The 13588-nt window shown below is 40.2% G+C and overlaps 2 protein-coding genes across 2 annotated transcripts; one reads left to right on the forward strand and one right to left on the reverse strand.

The window, feature by feature from the left end:
* Positions 1-517: 517 nt before the first annotated feature.
* LOC103702031 (zinc transporter 4, chloroplastic-like) lies at positions 518-3472 on the forward strand. The gene is made up of 3 exons (XM_008784312.6): positions 518-1237; positions 2690-2839; positions 2933-3472. The coding sequence occupies exons 1-3, from the start codon at positions 683-685 to the stop codon at positions 3236-3238; spliced, it is 1011 nt and encodes a 336-aa protein (XP_008782534.3). The 5' UTR covers positions 518-682; the 3' UTR covers positions 3239-3472.
* Positions 3473-3672: 200 nt separating this feature from the next.
* On the reverse strand, positions 3673-7241 carry LOC103702071 (putative mitochondrial adenine nucleotide transporter BTL3). Its single transcript, XM_008784358.6, has 4 exons — positions 6419-7241; positions 5206-5509; positions 4361-4783; positions 3673-3875 (listed from the first exon to the last, which is right to left on the reverse strand). The coding sequence occupies exons 1-4, from the start codon at positions 6850-6852 to the stop codon at positions 3807-3809; spliced, it is 1230 nt and encodes a 409-aa protein (XP_008782580.6). The 5' UTR covers positions 6853-7241; the 3' UTR covers positions 3673-3806.
* Positions 7242-13588: the final 6347 nt, after the last annotated feature.

A 13588-nucleotide genomic window follows, 5' to 3' on the forward strand; every position in this document is an offset into this window, starting at 1 on the left:
CGTTGATTGAAAGAAAAAGAGTAGAAAGGAAGAATAAAAGTTCTCTGCTTTCGATTCTTCTCTGTCTAATTCGTAGAGATCTATTTATAGGCTTTTTCGGGATAGACGTGACTAAAAATCAATCCAATGGTCAAAATTGATAAGAAAGTTTGAAAAAACATTAGTAGAGCCAGCAGATGTGAGGTCGGTCGCAAAAAGGAGATCGTGTCCCTAGGAAGAAAGCGTGTCGCGAGGAGAGGTCGTGTCTCTAGGAAAAGAGGGCATCGCGCACACCAACTAAGCCAAACTCTCATTTTAATATATATATATATATATATATATATATATATATATATATATATATATATATATTTTAAAGTATAAAAACTTTTAATCATTATTTAACCAAAAAAATCTAACCGACGGGTCCAAGGGGAAGAACTTACCCTCAGCATTCCGTGAAGTTTAAAAATGGCCACCATTTTCACCTGAGGCGGGGGAGGGATTTAAAAAAAAAAAACGAAGACAAAATTTGATGCCTAAAACGTCGTTTAGCAACCTTCTCTGGAGAGCGGCGACGGAGGTGTCGACATTCTCAGAGCTCAACCTTCCTTTCTGTGATCAAAATGACGACATCCACTTCTTTCCTCTACCCCTTGTTTTATCTATCGATATTCTTATCTCAAGGAGAAAGGAAGAAGCTATGGAAGTCCCCATGGTGGCGGGCGATGGAGAATGCCGTGACGAAGAGGCGGCGATGCACCTGAAACTGGTTGCGATCGCCGCGATCCTCGTCGCCAGCATCGCCGGCGTGGCGATTCCGCTCGCCGGGAGACGACAGCGGTTCCTCCGCTCCGACGGTGGGGGGTTCGCCTTCGTCGAGGCCTTTGGAGCGGGCGTGATCCTGGCGACGGGCTTCGTCCACATGCTCCCCGAGGCGGAGGAGTCGCTGGCGGACGCCGCCATGCCAGCGCGGGCGTGGACTGAGTTCCCATTCGCGGGCTTTGCGGCGATGGTCGCCGCCCTCGGGACGCTCGCGCTGGACTTCATCGGAACGACGTTCTACGAGCGGAAGCACGGGGCGGAGAAGGGGAAGCAGAAAGCGGAGAGGGTTGGAGTCTGGTCACCCTCACCAGGGAGCGACGAGTTTAACGACGACGCGATGCACATCATCGGGGTGCACGCACACGCCGCGGCGCATGGGGAGGTGGATGGCGGAGGGGTATCTTCGCACGTGCGGCACGTCGTCGTATCTCAGGTGCGGTGAATCTCGACTAACTCCAGAGGTGTACTTGTATCACAAAGGGTTAGGGTTTATGGGCTTAATACAGCCCGATCAAATATGGGATGTTGCATGCGCTTATCTTTTCTCTTCTTTAGTTCAGGGGCTTCTGTCTTCACTTTTGCAGTTGCCGTCTTTTTCATGCTCAAATCTTGTACTTCTCTCTTCTTCTTTTTTTTTTTCAGACTCTTGTTCTCAGTTATTTTAGTCCTTCTTATATACTGATGCATATACTTTTCTGTTAATAAATCGCTTGACTTGAAGAGCTCATGGCGCCTTAAACTCCTTTCCATCAGAAAATAAAAAGTTCGGAGCATAGATAAACATTCTATTAATAACAGGCTGTTTTGTTTCTCTATACATCTATAAAATATTATATTGAAAATAGTACCTGAACACAATTTTCGCTATTTTTTATTTTTATTTTCATTTTTTTAGAAACAATATATCTTTTCATCAGAATTTTAGATTTTTAAAATAAAAATATTTCATCGTACATATCTAGTGTTCAATCGAGTTCTTTTGTCTTCTTCGCTTCCTGAAGGCAACAACAAAAAATAAAAGCAATACTAAATAGGCCGTGAATTAGTAATTACTTTTTACTTTGCTTGGTAGGTAGTATAAATTTATAATGTTGAGAAGATTCAATGTTAATTCCATTCCCTAACTTATTACCATTTTCACTCTTTGGAAAATTATCATCTCTTCGCTTTTTTTTTTTTTTTTTTTTTTTTAAGTACAAGTGTTATGTCTTTTACATCTTTATAATGCATAAAATCATGTGCTATGGCATATGCGTTAAAGTCATGTTGGTGACCTAATTATTATTGATTTTTTTTAAAAAAGAAAGCTAACAATTATTGAATTGATTTTTGAATATTGAGTCATTGTGATCGAATATAACCATATACAAATTTAATCCGTTACATGCTTACATCCTTTAAGAAAGGATCCAAAAACAAATTTGATGAAAGTGATCCAGAGCTGAATCGGGCAATTTAATATTTATTTCGAATGTGGTATATTTTAAATGTTAGGTCACTGAATGAAGTTGGGAGTCACCCTGTTTCTGTGGCAAGAAGAAATCGCACACGCACACATTGCGGCAAGATCAAGTTGAAGTCATCGAGTATGCAAAGCTCCTTTCTTCTTTTTTTTTTTTCTCCCGAAAAAAAATGGATTGGAGGGGCGGGTGGGAGGTAATCAATGCTCTGTTTGTTTAACATGTAACAAGGTAAACCAATTACTAATATGTCAATTTAAAATGACTGAAGCTGATTCAACTTTTGAGCATCACTAGCTAATAAGACCTGAATCTGCCAGAATTATGTTACGTAGCAGTGATTATCATAAATGACAAACTCATATCCTTAAACTAAGTTATTTGTCATTTTAATATTCACAATCCGATTTTTTAATATTATTCAGATACTGGAGCTTGGGATTGTCTCGCACTCAGTGACCATAGGCTTATCCTTGGGAGTATCACAAAACCCATGCACTATTAGGCCCCTAATAGCTGCCTTGTCCTTCCACCAGTTCTTCGAGGGATTTGCGCTGGGAGCATACATCTCTCAGGTAAGACTAATCGTCATTACCGTGCTAAGATTCTCTACCAACTTATATATAGTTTTAGCTGGTCCTCTGTTCGTGTGTAATCATCTGCTGCAGGCTCGTTTTAGCAGTCTCAAGGAAGCGGTGATGGCGTGCTTCTTTGCCTTGACAACACCTGGAGGGATCGGCCTGGGGCTCTCAGCGGCATCATTTTACGATCCTGACAGCCCGACAGCCATGGCGGCGGAGGGCCTTCTGGACTCGATCTCCGCAGGCATCCTGATCTACATGGCGCTGGTGGATTTGGTCGCTGCCGACTTCCTCGACCGCCTCAAGAACGGCAGCACATCCCTCCGGGTTGGTTCCTACGTCGCCCTCTTCTTGGGTGCCGGACTCATGTCTCTCTTGGCCTTATGGGCATGAAGGATACGCGATGCTGCGGTTTTTGAAAGACCCAGGCCTAAAATTTCCCTTCTGGGCCGGATCATGGCTTCCAGCATTTGGTCGAACAGATTTGTTTTTTTTTTTTTCCTCTAGTAATAAAAGCAGGGTGGTAGATCCTCCCGTTCGATCAAAGAAAAAAAAATGCTGCGGTTTTTGGAGGGGATAACTAAAAACTGCTGTTATATGCATGGCATGCTAGCTTAGCTATGGATCGCTATCGAATATGTATTTCGCTAAATGATTAGAGTGTTAATTTATTTTTAAATATTGGGTTCAGTTATATAAGCACAAAGGGAATGGAAACTCCGCCTGCAAGTATGATGTATTGACAGAGAATAAGTAAGCATACTTTTGGATGGTGAGAAGGACATGTATTGACCTTGGCATGGGCGAATATGATCTTTAACACCATCTAATTTCACTGCAACTTTGGGTGGCTTACGGCCTCCCTTATTATCAGGAAAAAAAAATCACTGCAATGTTTTTGCAAACAATCAATAGGCGTAACAAGGTAAACAAACGAATGTTACACAAGAAGAGCAAGAAGTTAGTTGATTTTCAGAGTTGACTTCATCATCTCGTAGAAGAAATAACTGAAAGCTGCTGATGGCAATACCTGTTAAAACAAAAGGCCACTGATTAGTAGAAATGATTATGATGGAGATGACAAACAAATAGTAATATATATATATATATATACACATCTTTACACATACATACATGTATACACACATACGTACACGTATAAACACGTGTATACATGTATATGTATGTATGTATGTGTGTGTGTGTGTGTATATATATCAAAGGTGTAATACTAAAAGCTCTAGGACAGGTGAAACTCATACATGTAATAAATAAAAACTCAAAAATTCGGGCCGTATAATGGGTCTCAGCCTCCAGACCCAGGGCTTGAGCAGAGAGGCCCATTGAGTAACTTATTATCTAAGGAGAACGCACACAGTAACAGGTTGGCAAATCTAATTTAGCTAATGAGAAGCAACTTTCGTACTACGGTACAAAATGTTTCATTGGAGAATTATGAGTCATCTAGCAAAAACAAAAAAAAAAGAATTATGAGAGAGTCTGAAGGATCAGAACCTGAAGCGTGCTCGGAAACAGGCCTGCAAAAAGTGATCCGACTCCATCTCTTTCCATCAGCTGAGTGAAGACTGAAGCCAGACCCAAGTTGGTAGCCTGTTGGAGCTGGAGCTGCCTCCTTACGACTTCCAAGGGGTATGTTACTGTCTCCGCACAGGCCCCAGCGATGGCACCGTAAATTAAGGTCCTTATAGGTCCTAATTCAGTCTCATCTCCACTCATCTTCTTCCTATGAGAGAGATAGGAACTCTTGAGGATGTCATAGACCGTATAAAAGACAGCACTGGCCGGACCCATGCTTAAGAGCGCCGGAGTAAGGCCCTTGTAGAGGGAAAGGAAGCCCTCTTTCTGTACCATATGACAGAAGCACCCTGCCACGCCTCCGAGAACTTTGCCACCTGGAGCGACCAGTCTTGTTCGAATCTGTCAAAAGCCTAATAATCTCAAGATGAATGCACAAGAAAAGCAAGAAAAGCAAATAGCCATTCAGTTTCGAGTTATTCTGTCCATGACTAGACCCATTTGCTTCAAAGCTCTCATTTGAGGTTTTTCCAGCCCAACCATCATCCAGTTTTCGGCTGAACATAAAAACACTGGTTACCCATAAATTCCAATACGTAAAATAAGATCTACTTGCACTTTTCGAAAGGGTATATAACCTTAGTTAGTTTACCGTCGGAAGTTGGAAACAATCTATAAAGCAGTCTCATGGCAGCGGCACACCCTCATGACCAAAGCAGTCAACCCCAAATAATAACTATATAGAGAAAAGGTATCGTCTAAACAAATGAAAGCTTTACTAGCTCCAATACCAGAGAATAAATTATATGGCAATAAATACGTACCGTGTCAATGGGTATGCAGAGCACAGTCGCAAGAACACCCGATAGACCGCCACCAATGAGTCTATCATGATTTGTGATCCCTTCTTTTCCTGGGATGCTGAGGAGATGAGCCAGGTACATGTCATAGGATATGAAGTTGATTGATTTGAAGGGAACCATGCGGAAGAGATTTAGAGCATTGCCCTTCCAAAATCCTCTGAATCCTTCAGTAACCCAGATCCATCTGATTAATTTCACACATGAATACTTTGATCCATGGACAAGGCACTCCAGCTTTATCCTCTCCAAGGGTGCAATGCATGTCCTGAATGCAGCAACGAGCTTGTAGATGTCAGTATTGATCTAATTCAAAATGTCGGATAAAAAGAACATCGTTTGATTAATTCTAACTAGAAAATCTTTCTGAAGTTATCTTGTGCTTCGGATCGTTTTCCTGAATTCTGCCAATGAGTAGAGCTTTAGGCCCCCGCCACAAGAGCCCTTCTCTTAATAATAATAATAATAGATGATAAGAGTAACAACAGCGGCAGCAGCGGCCGCAATAATACTAAAAGAGTCCTGTCTTCCTGGGGGCCCCACCTATACTAATGCTGACTCTGTAAAGTCCTGTTCTGCTATGCACCTTAGAACTGCAGTTTAATATAGATCTGCGTAAAAAATCGGTCAAACTGTAAACCTAAATTAAACCCGGTCTTTCTGATTCAGTTTATATTGATTTTTTAAATTTTAATTTGGTATTGGTTTGATAAAATTTTGAGCCGAAAAAAAAGAGATTCCGTTTGGATTTGAGTTTTCAGAAAACCAATTCAAACTATGTATACATATACTTTAATTTTTTCTATATATGCTTAGACTTAATTCAACTTATTTAGTTTAGCTCATTGAACATCAATTCTATATAAATTAAAATTTTTATATTTAAACTTGCCCAATCTATATAGCCTAACTTATTGAACATCAATCTGATAAACCGAACCGAATTTTTTAGATTGTTAGAACATTTTTTTTTAATAAACGGATTCGGTTTCAGTTTCAATGTCAAGAAAGCAGTTTAAATCAATTTAATTATAAAAATAACTCTAAACCGTGCACAACCCTAACATGGATCAGCAAGGATTTCAAACTTCTCACCATCCATCAAACATCCATAAGGTTTCATTAACTTACAAATACTGACAACCTTAAAATATAGTGTAAGAACAAGAAGATGGACCTGGAAATGATTGTGGACACTGCACCTGCCAGGAGGAATTTAGGCAGATCATTCCAAGAATTCTTCCCTTTAGCTTTCCCTTCCTCAGACGCCAATTTTTTACTGCAGCACTTCTCCTCTTCGTTCTGTTCACTGGCATCCGCAAAGTGAGTTGGTACGCTTCCAATCCTCGGGATACAAGCCAATTGCAGAGTCGTGGGAACTGATGCTCTACTAGCAAGGGTCCTAAAATGGAATAAACAATTCAGTTCTACCAAACAACTGGCTCTTTTGGAAGCATCGGGCTGAAGAATCTCAGAAGCCAAGAGGGAGATGGAGAAGTTTGGGAAGAAGAGATCATATGGGGGTTCTATGAGGAGGGGAGCATCTTTTCCCAGGCCAAGGCCTGGAAAATATTTGTGGAAAGTGTTTGTGGATTGAAAACAATATTGCATGCTATCCTCCAATGGGAAGACAAGGAGAGTAGATTGGTTCCCCTGCAATCGTCTAGCTCTAGCTTTCACCTATGCAAGGGGCGTCCGGATAAGAGTAGACAAGCGTCCGTTGAATAAGACAGAGACTCGCGCCCGAGAAGGGATGAGATGTCCTTGGCTCTTCTACTTGTGTAAGCGAGTTCAGCAGGAGCAACTCAACTGAATCAATAGCTTTGTGGTGGGCATTAGAAATGAGGGAATCCTAGTTCTGTGGTGGAGGATGGTGCCTCGTTCAGAGGTGCTTATGGCCTCGAATTCTCTTGCGGGGAAAGAGGAGTCCTCACGGAATGTTAAAGACTGGGGCCAAACAGGTAGTAGTCGCCGATGGAGGCATACCCCTATTGCCCTTTCTGGTGCCTTGGCGTGACACCCATGCTCGGCCAGTGATCAAAAGTTTGGAAAGCCGCCAACCTAAGCGCTCAACGACCACACAGCGTGGCACGCGCCTTGCATGCACAAGCGCGCAACGACTAGTGTGAAAGTTGGACACATTTGTCTTACGTGATGGTGTGATTCATGCAAGCTTTTATATCCATTTTATGGTCCATGCAGTGCATCAACATCCCGATATCCAACCTCTCATTAAGATGCGAAATTGTTGAGTCGTTCTCTCGCAGTCTTATGAGGGGAAATTGAGAGAGTTCTTATGGAACGTTTCGGCTGTTTTAGAAAGCAGAATGTGCCATGCGCACACAAACATTGTGCCCAAAAAAAATGGACGCAAACAAGCATGTCATATCAGGTATCTCTTTCAAATCGAGAAGAATTAGAAGCATGAAACTACATCAGCTCGTGAAAGGAATCATTGTCGCCTTGTAGCCCTAAAGTGGGACCTAGTACTCACCCTTGCGAATTAGCTGAGAGGGGCGTGATTGTGGAAGCTTTGATGCCCACACTATAGAAAAAATAGAATTTCGCGACTGTGATTTGCTGATGCTAGAAAGAAGTATCGATAATTTAGTTACCGCGTCAAAATTTGCCGACGCTTTTTACTAGTATCGGTACAAAGCATCGAAAGTGAAGAAAAAGGATTTTTCAATGCTTTTTGGTAAGTGTCGTTAGGAACAAATAATAAGACAATGCGAATAAGCATCGTCCAAAGCTAACAAGAAGACGACGCTTATAAACATCATCGGATTCCATATATCTCCCCAAATCGATCGACCGACCGACCCAGCATTCCTATCATCCTCCTTTCAGCCCCCTTTCCTCTCTAACATCCAAATCGATCGACTAACCCGTCAAGCTTCGCCTCCACCTCTTCGTGCAGATCTCCTTCTCCTCCTCCCCCTCTTCATCGCCCCCTCCTCCTTTGCTAACTTCCTTCTTTTTCTCCTCCTTCTCATTGCCCGTATTCACCGCCAATCTGCGGTGTTCTTCAAAGATCCAGCCGAACGCCCTCCTCTGATCGATTGCCTCTTTCATTGCGGATCTCAGCCGGTCTTCCTCTACGCTAGTAATTTTCTATTTCCAGAATATTTTCCTTTTGAGTTGTTGCTTGATGCCCTAATATTCTATTTTTCTAAAATTAGTAAAAATCAAATAAGAAAGCGGTTTTTAGTATCATGATTAATTAAGACTATGAAACTGTGGTGTGCCTTATCTTCAATCTTTCTTACTGCCTATTATGTCCTATTTTCTGCAAACAATTTCTATAGGGGATGGATGTTTCACACGTTTCCAAAAAGACCGTCGCTTGAGTCTCGCCTTTACTTAAATTTTTGCCTAGAATTTTAGAAAACCTTAATGCAATAAATAAATTAGTCCTTGCAAAGTTGTCAGACATGTCTCAGGTACCAAACTTGTTTGTCGCCAAGAATAAAATCCCTTAATCTGACAGCACAAAATGGCTCTAGCATCCAACATCTTAAAATCAAGTTAGCTTTTGTGTCTACAAGCGATGCTTTGGTCTTTCGATCTTTACGCCAAAGAAAAAGAGAAGGGTTTTACTCATGATTACATGCGAGTTATCCATTGACAATAAAATGGTTAATATCAAATTGAATCATTGAGATAGTATCTGATTTCATTTGGAATGGGATGTATTTATTGCATTTTCCGAGACCCCATGGACAATCCAGCTCTCAAAAACCAAGTATATACACCTGGCTCCATTTAAATGATTAGGCATCATCTCTTGAATGATACAACAGCAGGAACAACAAGACACCACAGTACTCCAAGGTATCCACCATATGGGCTTGAATTGCTGATTGTCTTCTTGTGTCACGAGACATGAAGACTCTTCTTTAACTAAATTGCCGAAACCCAGCTAAGAATCCTCATACGTTCAGTGATCATGTCTTGCTAATTGCATGACCTAGTGTCTCAAAAGTGGCTGCATAGTTAATCATAGAACAATAAACAAAAGTTACCATAGATGAATTTATCGTGAATGAACCATGTAACAACTACCTGCATTTAGCTTGAAGCATATAAGTTAAATATTATAAAAATAATTAAAAATAATTAAATTTAAATCTTTGAGATATCAATGGCTAGTATGTTTGGTGAATTTGTATATTCCTTATCCTCCACTTTTTCACTTGGTGACTAATTTTGTCGTTTCTTTTTAGATAAGCTGCATTACAACCAGTATTCTAATAGCATGGACAAAAGTTAGATAAATAAGTCGAGATCCAACAAAGAATATTTGAATGGAGTTCAGAATTTTATTAAATTTACTTTTGAGAAATCTAATATGAATCATGCCGTTGGGATCAGCATGACACCGATGCTCGGCTAGTGATCTAAGTTTGAAAAGCCGGCCAATCTAACCACAGAGCGTGACAAACGCGCCTAGCATTCACAAACGTGCAATGACTAATATGAAAGTTGGACACATTTGTCTTATGTGATGGTGTGATTCATGCAAGCTTTTCTATCCATTTTAAGGTCCATGTAATGCATCAACATCCCGATATCCAGCCTCTCATTAAGATTGTAACTGTGCATGCTACCATCATGCAACAGCTACATATTAGTAACTAGTTGTTAGGCATAAATTGTTGACTCGTTCTCTCGCAGTCTTATGAAGAGAAATTGAGAGAGTTCTCATGGAACGTGGATTGGAGTTAAATAGATGGTAGTTGTGATAATATACGTTTTGGCTGTTTTAGAAAGCAAAATGTGCGATGTGGACACAACTAAACAAGCATCTCATATCAGGTATCTCTTTCAAATCGAGAAGCTCGTGAAAGGAATCATTGTCGCCTTGCAATAACATGTAGCTAGCCCTGAGGTGGGACCTCCATACTGACCCTTGCGAATTAGCTGAGAGGGTGCGATTGTAGAAGCTTTTGTACCTATTTGTGAAAGTTAGGCCAAAAAATTGATTCCTATTTGAAGAGTGCATAATCGCATGGATAAGCTCACGCCAACCCGTCAATTTTGGATCTAATTCGAGATTTTCCTACTTTTATAATTACTACTATTTATAGCTTTATTGTTGCTCCAAGAGAATGAAGGAGCATACCTCCAAAGACCCGAGTAAAATATCTATGAATTACATAAAAAATAAAAATGGTTGTAATCAAATAAGAATGCATTTGCCTTTATATGCTTTGCATGTGCGTTACATTATTGGATCAATGTTTCAAGAAATGTCAATACCCCCATATAATTTAAGCTTTAAAATTTATTATATATATGCCATCATGATAGAGAAAATGGCTGTTATCAACTTATCTGATCCGTAGTCTATATGCATGAAGGCTGGTGCATTGCTAGAATATACATGCACTGCAGGGAGGTTAAAGATCTTCCATCCCAACAATAATTTATGTGTATTCTATCCAAGTTCAATCACAAGGAAGGGAAAGATAGCTACTGCTACTGGTATTGCTGTTGCTGCTGGTACTACTAACAATAAAAACTATGAAACTAGGGATGAAGCCTCACCCGATATATAAATATATGGACTAGATAGAGACTCGTATTTTAGATTTTCAATCGAGGGAATTATTGCTCATATTTGGAGTGAACGTTGGGGGAATGGGGATAATACAAACCAAGAATTGAACCTAGATTACAAGAGAGGAATGATCACCAACCTAATATTCAGGTGGAAAATTATAGTTATGGTGAAAGAGTGATCAGCAGTTCACCATTTTCACTAAATAAAAATATTTTTAAGTTCATTATTAATAAGTATACTATCAACAGGTGACATAGTAGGTTAAATATGACCAAGATGAAACATATTAAATGTAGTTTTAGTAAAATTAAAAATAGCGATGAAGGTGGAGGGAAATCCAAGAATCATAAAACTTCTAAGAGTGATTATTTTTAATATTTATGATCAATAATCATAAAAAAGGAGAGAGTGAAAACTCTGTTATCTATAGACTTAAAGTGGGTCAAATAAAATAGAGAAGCACAGCTGGGATATTATATGATTGTAGGATATTTGTTGTTAAGTTGAAGGAAAAAATTTATAGGACGGGCATGATTAAGTATGCTTTATGGTATGGAATGTTCGGCCGTTAGAAAATAATATGCACACATGAGTGTGACGAAAATAAGAATGTTGAGATGGAAGTAATTATTCAAGGAAAAATAAAACAAGGAATGAAGTCATCCAAAGAAAAGTAGAGATGATACCAATTAAGAATAAATTAAAAGAAACATAACTTAAATAACTTAGACATGTACATTACAACCCGAGAGATGTACCAATATAAAAGAGTAATTTGATAGGTATATAAGAGAAAGAGAGTTGAGATAGACCAAAAATCATATAAGATGAACTAGAAATAAAAACTCGATGCTGCTACATCTTTTAGAAAGTACAGTTCCAAAGGGAGGAAAGCATTCTTGTAGCCAATCATAACTAGTTTAGGATTGAGATTTAGTTAAATTATATGGTAAACCATATAAATATGTACTGATGTACTCTATCGTATTGGTTGAACCAATATATGGTCCGGGGGACGTACTAAGTATCGATACATCAAACTAACCTTCATTCCAGATGTAGATAATATCAAAATGGAATCCAGCTACGAAAGCAAATGGGTCGGGTCGGACCAGGTCATGAGTGACCTTGACCCAATCTGGTTTCTTGTTTAGGTCCTAATATTGGACCCAGACACAACCTAATAGAAAATCAGGTCTGGTCGGATCGGGTCCATGGCTACAATTTTTGAACTAACGGATCATTCAGATCTAGTTGGGTCCATGTATAACCCGGACCCAACCCAATAAATTCGGATCCGATTTGGGTCCAGTTCGGGTTTGGGTCTTGGCGAAAAATTTTCATAATATCTGTAGAGATGACAGCTATTATTGTAATGATAACAATTATTATTCCAAAATCAAAGGCTAGCACTTTTATTGTACTCATCCTCGTAAACTGTGGGGACATGCCAACATGTGAGGTTTCATCATCAGCGAATATATGAATAATGGGAAGGAATATTTTGTGTTACTTGCTGAATGATGATTCCCCTAGTGCTCAAGTTTATGTTCATACACAGTCAAAGAACAGGAAAAATATTATAGAACTTGTTGGCCCTTCTCCTTTGCAATGTAAGTGTGGTTTTCAAGTCCCCTTGGTGTCTTGAAACTGAATTTTGATGGAGCCCTAAGAGGTTTGACAGCAACAGCAAGATTCATCCTATGAGATCATTCAAGCTGGCTGATGTGGGTGGCTGGACGCCCCCTCCCTCAATGTTTTTTTTTTTTTTTTTGCTTAAGGAAAAAGGTAGGGGGGAGGAAGGGACAAGCCCATCCCTGCGTAGCAGCCCCCACTGGGCCCCCGCCCCGCCAGGAAAATGTTCGATGCGGGTAGAAATGGCCGTGTGTTGGGCACCCCGACCAGTTTTACTCATACCCTCCCCACCCATGGGCCCGGCTCAGCTACTCCTCTGAGCTCTGGCTCGAGTCCCACGTGTGAGTACGTCACACCCGGCACCACCCCGGCTACTAGCGGTTCAAGAGCGGTCATACACCACAAGTCCAAGCAGTGGCCAAAGTAGTGAGCTCCGGTCCACAATTTAATCGTCGCCGCAGCGATTCGAACTTGGGACCTTGTGGTTAGAATTGCTGCCCAGTACCACTAGGCTACCATCTTGGTGGCCCCTCAATGTTTTGTTCCATATGCAAAGTTACTGGGATTGTGAGAAGGTTTTAAATGTGCTATAATGAAGTTCCAAGCTTCGCAGATTTGGATCGAGGGGGATTTAATGGCTATTATCTCTATGTTTAATGAACCTAACTATATATATGGTGCTTGGCTTCTCCTCTGGTGCAGGATATTTTGTGTTGGACGTAGTCTTGTTTTGCAATTCGAGCCTCTCGCACCTCCAGCATAAAGAATCGAGTGGAGCATTGGGCTGCCACATATGCCTTAAAAGCTGGTTTACAAGGACCTTTAATATCTGATATTTCTGCCACTGTTTTGTTAATTAGCGTGCTATATATGTTACAATTTTTCTGTTATGCTCGGGTGTTTAGTCATCAGCAGCTTAATTATTTTTATAATAATGCAACCCCTTTTGTTTCTACAAATAATTAAGATTCAAGTGGGATCGGATCATAAGATTGAAAATCTAAAATTACTTAAATTTTAAATGAGTCGAGTCGAGTCTGAATTCAATAAATCCAAGCCTGACCTAGAAAATATAACGTTTCCAATTTTAGAATCCGACCCGACCTCATAGGTCCTCCAAAACGGATCAGGTTGGGTCGGGTCATA

Source organism: Phoenix dactylifera, chromosome 5 (genome assembly GCF_051530095.1).
Source record: "Phoenix dactylifera cultivar Ajwa chromosome 5, Ajwa_hap1_PhDact_Kaust_v1.1, whole genome shotgun sequence".
Lineage (NCBI taxonomy): Eukaryota > Viridiplantae > Streptophyta > Magnoliopsida > Arecales > Arecaceae > Phoenix > Phoenix dactylifera.

What these genes read in the sequence shown, in the direction of transcription:
- LOC103702031 (XM_008784312.6), top strand. Translation starts at nt 683, where the DNA reads ATGGAAGTCCCCATGGTGGCGGGCGATGGAGAATGCCGTGACGAAGAG. An exon ending in GGCACGTCGTCGTATCTCAG is followed by an intron (nt 1,238 to 2,689) that starts GTGCGGTGAATC and finishes AATATTATTCAG; the next exon opens with ATACTGGAGCTTGGGATTGT. An exon ending in TGGGAGCATACATCTCTCAG is followed by an intron (nt 2,840 to 2,932) that starts GTAAGACTAATC and finishes CATCTGCTGCAG; the next exon opens with GCTCGTTTTAGCAGTCTCAA.
- LOC103702071 (XM_008784358.6), bottom strand. Translation starts at nt 6,852, where the DNA reads ATGCAATATTGTTTTCAATCCACAAACACTTTCCACAAATATTTTCCA. An exon ending in GTGTCCACAATCATTTCCAG is followed by an intron (nt 5,510 to 6,418) that starts GTCCATCTTCTT and finishes TGCTGCATTCAG; the next exon opens with GACATGCATTGCACCCTTGG. An exon ending in TCTGCATACCCATTGACACG is followed by an intron (nt 4,784 to 5,205) that starts GTACGTATTTAT and finishes GGCTTTTGACAG; the next exon opens with ATTCGAACAAGACTGGTCGC.